General features: G+C 38.4%; 1 protein-coding gene across 1 annotated transcript; it reads left to right on the top strand.

The window, feature by feature from the left end:
- The first annotated feature begins 6 nt into the window (after positions 1–6).
- Positions 7–6018, top strand: LOC131139874 (trans-1,2-dihydrobenzene-1,2-diol dehydrogenase-like). Its single transcript, XM_058089813.1, has 7 exons — positions 7–212; positions 1646–1757; positions 1834–1997; positions 3302–3551; positions 3622–3746; positions 3902–4052; positions 5836–6018. The coding sequence occupies exons 1-7, from the start codon at positions 123–125 to the stop codon at positions 5931–5933; spliced, it is 990 nt and encodes a 329-aa protein (XP_057945796.1). The 5' UTR covers positions 7–122; the 3' UTR covers positions 5934–6018.
- Positions 6019–6560: the final 542 nt, after the last annotated feature.

The following is a 6560-nucleotide window of genomic DNA, read 5'->3' on the forward strand; positions in this document are numbered from 1 at the left end:
TGAATTTCCAGTTGTGCCTGAGTGGATGACGATTCGGTAGGCGTGCAAACACAAGTCGCACGAGTGAGTCTATCTATTACTCTGCTGCTCTCAGCGCCACTGCGTCCACACGCTGTGCAAACATGGCAACCCGGTGGGGAATCTGCAGCGCGGGCAAGATCAGTCACGACTTCATGGTGGCCCTGAAAACTCTTCCACCTGAAGACCACCAGGTATCTATACTACAAGATGCTCATACACATGCATAGGAGCCGATGCAACTAAGTGAAGGTGTTCATTTTTGTACTTATGTATCTCGTATATTGTCCAGGATGTGTTTTTGTCATTTGCAAAAAAAAAAAATCACGATTAAGAAACGTATTCATTAATTTTCTACCGCTTATCCTCACGAGGTTTGCGGAAGGTGCACGCCGGACTGGTCGCCAGCCAATCACAGAGCACATATAGACAAACAACCATTCACACTCACATTCATACCTATGGGCAATTTGGAGTCGTTAATTAACCTAGCATGTTTTTGGAATGTGGGAGAAAAAAACGGAGAAAACCCACGCATGCACGGGGGAAAACGTGCAAACTCCACACAGAGATGGCTGAGGGTGGAATTGAACTCGGGTCTCTTAGCTGTGAGGTCTGTGCGCTAACCACACGACCGCCGTGCAGCTGTATGTAAAATTAAAATAAATACAAATGAAATAATAGAAAAAAACATATACTAGTGTAACTATTGCAAATATGATGGTAATGATTCAAATGTGGGGCTGCACCGTGTTCGAGTGGTTAGCGCGCAGACTTCAATTTGAGGTTTCAATTCAGGTTCAATCCCACCCTCGGGCATCTCTGTGTGGAGTTTGCATGTTCTCCCCGTGCATGCGTGGGTTTTCTCCGGGTACTCCATTTTTTTTCTCCCACATTCCAAAAACATGCTAGGTTAACTAGCGACTCCAAATTGTCCATAGGTATGAATGTGAGTGTGAATGGTTGTTTGTCTATATGTGCCCTGTGATTGGCTGGCAACCAGTCCAGGGTGTACCCCGCTTCTCGCTGGGACAGAGGATAAGCGGTAGAAAATGAATGAATGAATGATAATTTTCTGAGGTTAACATACACAACTTAGAATAATACAAATTGAGGTTATATATATTCTATTTGTAATTGTTTAAAGCAATGGAGTTCATTTAGAGTACATAGAGTACATTGAATCACAATTGTATTGCAGATCAAGTGGTCCATAGTGGCAGTAAGGTTATGGTTAAGGTTATGGGCAAAAAAAAAAGTGCTTTTTATTGGTGCCATTTTGAAAGCAAAGAGCCGTTCATCTACGACCATCACTTCATGTTGCAGCATGATGGTGCACGGCCCCATGTTGCAAGAACCTGTACACAATTCCTGGAAGCTAAAAACATTCCGGTTCTTACACGGCTGACATCGTTACCGGACATGTCACCCATTCAGCAGTTTTACTTCTTAGTCCCGTGTATTTTGTTTGAGTATAAACTAAAAATCCTATCCTTCTTTTGAAAATAACTTTGTTGTAAAAGTTTGATCACCTTCTGGTGAGCTTGGATATTTAATCCTAAATCTTGCGGTGAAAAGATGGTAGATTTTTTCATGGATTTTAAGACTTTTAAATTGTGTTTCACAGGCCGTGGCTGTCGCTGCTCGCCGACTGGATGATGCCAAGCAGTTTGCAAAAACGCATAGCATCCCTCGCGCGTATGGAACCTACGAGGAGCTGGCCAAGGATCCAAACATCGGTCAGTGTTTGCATCAGACTTGCTCGGATCTATTTAATTTACGGTTATTTATTTTTTTTTGTATGTGTGTTTGCAGATGTCATATACATCGGCACCATCCAGACCAACCACCTGAGCTCCTGTTTGCTCTTCTTGAACGCTAAGAAGCCCGTCTTGTGTGAGAAGTCTCTGGCCATGACCACCAAGGAGGTGAAGGAGATCCTGGCCTGTGCCAAGAAGAACAACGTCTTCCTCATGGAGGTGATTATCACTTTGATATTTTCTAAAGCAATATGCTAAGAAGTTATATATAGTTCAAGAAGAAATGCATCTCATTGGCACGATAATTCACCTTTGCTCATTTCCCCCCATTTTTTTCATTTTCAAATATTTCAACTTTCGTCTCAAATCATCATAAATATTCTTGTCATATGCCTTTATTTCCATAATATTTTGTCTTTCTTCCTGCAATATGATGATTTCCCCCCCCAACCTAACTGTCCAAAATGTACAACTTTATTTTGTTTTTTTTGCTGATATTACAACAAAATAATTAATAATAATAATAATAAACAATTAATAATAATAAACAAAAAAAAACAATTTTTTTCTTTAATATTTCAACCCTACACCATTACAATGACAATTTTCCTCATATTTTCAGCTTTTCACAATTTTCGTTGTCGCTAGAATGACAGTTTTTTTCTCGTAATATTTTGACTTTATTCTGGTAAAATTATAGCATTTTTATTTTATTTTCTGTTGCCCCCCCCCCCCCACACACACACTATTTCAATTTTCTGCTTGTAAGGACTTTATTCCCATAATATTTTGACTTTATACTTGTAACTTTTTTCACAAAATAATTTCACAAAAATAAAGTTTTGCTTGTTTTTATATTAATTTAATTTAATGTTTTAACTTCATGCTACTAAAATGACATCATACATTTTACATTTCTTTTCTTATTATTTTCACTTTATTCTGGTAAAATTACAGAAATTTTTTTTTCATTTTCTGCTGCTTTTTTCCCCATAATATTTTGACTTTATACTTGTAACTTTTTTCACAAAATAATTTTCCAAAAAATTAAGTTTTGCTTGTTTTTATATTAATTTAATTTAATGTTTTAACTTCATGCTACTAAAATGACATCGTACATTTTACATTTTTTTCTTATTATTTTCACTTTATTCTGGTAAAATTACAGATTTTTTTTTCTGCTGTTTTTTTCCCATAATATTTTGACTTTATACTTTTTTCAAAACGTATTTCTCCAAAATTTACAATTTTAGTCGCCGTTTTTCCTCTTGTTAAAGTATATTTTTAGAATATGCTGCCTGCCAATAAAAAAAGTGATGTTAACCACTATTAAAATACACTGCACAAACAATAAAACAGCCCTATTGTACTGACCAGCCAGGCTAGAGATGCACGCTTTTGTCGTTAAAGTTAATCCACTCGTCTCACGAGATTTCCCAAGGTCTCATGGAACGCCACAGTTCAACCACTGGATTTTTGTGTCTTACCGTCTAAATCCAGAATACTGTTGTGTGTCTCTCCAGGCCATCTGGAGCCGATTCTACCCGGCCTACAGAGAGATCCGACGGGTGCTGGCCCAGGGCGAGATCGGCGAAGTGAGGATGGTGAGGTCTGAGTTCGGCTTGTCCGTTCTGCCTCTGCCAAGGTTGGAGCTGAAGGAGCTGGGAGGAGGAGCCCTGCTAGACATCGGTATCTACCCGCTGCAGTTCTCCATGATGATTTACGGAGAAAGGCCTCAGAGCATCCAGACCGTGGGGAAGTGCCTGCCTACTGGTGAGGGAAATAAGTTTTGGAGTTTTAGTCATCATCATGATACTTTAATTTATACAAGTATGTGTTTTAGGAGTGGATGAGACCTTAGTGGTCACCATGAAGTTCTCCAACGAGAGGTTGGCCGTCTTTACAAGCTCCTCGGGACTGCAGCTCGCTAATGATGCCATAATAGTGGGCACCAAGGGGTTAATCCGGGTAAGGTGGCGTGATTTGTTTGAGCTTGCCTGCAGCCATCTGTATGTTGCATGAAAATTCCAGTGAGGCAAAGCTGCACCAGTTGTTGAAAGACAGGAATGGAGTTAAACGTGGTTTTTTTTTCATTTGGTTTCCACACACCATCTTTCACCCAGGTCCCATCGCACATGTGGTGCCCTGAGACCATCGTGGTGAACGGCAAGGAGAGTAATTACCCTCTACCGGAACCCTACTTGCCCCTCAATTTCGTCCACAGCACCGGGCTGCGCTACGAAGCAGAGGAGGTCCGACAGTGTTTGCTCAAAGGTAACATGGCACACAACAACAAATTTGCCCATTAGGGTTGCAAAATGAGGCGAAAAATGGGACAGCTGAATTAGCATGTAGCATTTACGCAGCACACTGCTTACTACAGCGTAAGCGGCATTCATTTAGTATGGCTTTATTGCCAAAGGAACTCTGTTATAGTGTATTGTTTTTGAAAAATAGGAATTATTTGTAATTAATGCATATTGGAAAAATTTATACAATGTGTATTTTTACTATTTTAAAAGAAAACTGCAAAAAAAACTTTTTGGAATTTTTGCTCATTCCCCCCACTCCATTTTTTTCTGCATTTTCCAAATAATATTTCAACTTTCGTCTTAAATAATCATAAATATTCTTGTCATATGCCTTTATTTCAGTAATATTTTGACTTTCTTCCCGCAATATGATGACTTTCCCCCCCTCAATGTCCAAAATGTACAACTTTATTTTGTTTTTATCTGATATCACAACAAAATAACAGATTTTTTTCTTTAATATTTCAACCGGACACCATTACAATGGCATTATTTTTCCTCATATTTTCAACTTATTCTCACAATTTTCTTTCTAGTTAGAATGAGTTTTTCCTCTTAATATTTTGACGTTATTCTGGTAAAATTATAGCATTTTTATTAGCTAATATTAACTGGAATATCAATGTAGGGCATTCATTTAGTTGGGCTTTATTGCCAAAGGAACTGTTATCGTGTATTGTTTTTTTAAATAGATTAACTTAAAATTTGGAATTATTTGTAATTAATGCATATTGGAAAAATGTTATACAATGTGTTATAACAGGTTTTACTATTTTAAAAGAAAACTGCACTTTTTGGAATTTTGCCCCATCCTCCACAATCCTTATGTGAAACTTTGAACGCATTTATTTCCCGTTTCTGTGGGTTCTAAGGACAGAATACAAGTATGAGCTAGCTAACATTACACATCATTGGGAGGTACCATGTTGTCATCGTGCATTAACAGGTACATTGATGATAAAATGTAATACTTGCCGTATTTTGATGATTTAAAACATGAGCGGAACTTCGTTGCCAGGTGCATTGATTTAGAGCTAAGGCTAGCGACGCTACAGCGACGACACATACGATGTCCCCTCTCATTGGGTTGTCTGTGTCTTCCAGCACGAGACTTATACTCCAGTCCTCAGGTTAAAAACTTCTGACAGCAAACGAGCATCTTGTTGAGTCTTTGTAACTAAATTGGGGGCTCCACTCGTGTGTCGGAGTCGTTGGAGTAGCCTGAGGTGTTGTTAATGACGGCAAGAGGAGCGAGGCGACTGTTTCCTGTTAGCTGCGGAAATATACAAGTTAATATACAAGTCAGTTATGTAAATGGCATGACATGCATTGTTAGCTAGCTCGTACTAACTTTTCTCTCGTTATTAGAACGCACAGAAAGGGAATTAAATATGTGTTCACGTTTCACAAAAGAATTGTGAATGATGATTTTTAAAGTGTAAAAGTGTAGTTTTCCAGAGTGAGAAACCCTATTTGGTAACTTTACGTGTCACAATAAGGAAGTTGAACCATGTGAGTTCACCCTGCCCGACAACTCAGGGGGAAGAAGAAGAAAATAATAAAAGCTCTATTGAGTGGATAAAATAGAACATATTGAGACAGTGTTTTTTGCATAGTAACTATGTTGATTACTATTATCAAATATGTAAAGTGAAAAATAACCTCATGGAAAGTTTTGAACATTTCCCAGCAATGTTCCACGCCTTATACGATCCCTTAATGCGTGCGTCTTTTGTTCCCTGCAGGGATGAAGGAAAGTCCCCACATGTCTCACGCAGAATCTCTTCTACTGGCCGAACTCAAAGAGGAAATCCTCAAACAAGTCGGGGTGGTTTACGACTAGAGCCAAATTTGTATTTTTGGAGGTGTCAATGTCTTATCATTTCAGGACATTGAATTAAAAAAAAAAAAAAACGCATGCCAATTGAGTTTTAGGTACTTGTCTCATTTATTGATGAATTCCAGTCTCGGTACAGCAGCTACACATGACCTCTTCACGTTCACATAGCTCTTACACTAGCGTAACAATCAAATAGCATGTCAGACACATTATGAATGCTACAGCAGGCTCATCGACGTAGACAAACAAGCACGGGGATTTTTTTTTTTTCTTACCCATCATCCATTGGGGGCGAAACCCCATCAAAGTGCCCTTTTCATGATTTTTTTTTTATTTTAAGTGCCAACTTATATAGGATCTGAAAACAAGTGAAGGCTATATGACAACATAAATACAGTAACACGCTTCAAATGGAGAAGGGAGGGGGCATCCAAATTCTCTAGAGTTAGACAAAATAGAAATGATGTCCCAAATAAAACAAAAACACCATTCACTAATAATAGTCAAGTATAATATAGACTGTAACACAGTGGAGTACGATTTAAGGAGTGCAATACGGAGTGAAAGCATAGAGGACACTTCATACACACACAGCACTACACTAAACTCTGTTTAGGTGGATACGTTACT

Source organism: Doryrhamphus excisus, chromosome 12 (genome assembly GCF_030265055.1).
Source record: "Doryrhamphus excisus isolate RoL2022-K1 chromosome 12, RoL_Dexc_1.0, whole genome shotgun sequence".
In the NCBI taxonomy this organism is placed as follows: Eukaryota; Metazoa; Chordata; class Actinopteri; order Syngnathiformes; family Syngnathidae; genus Doryrhamphus; species Doryrhamphus excisus.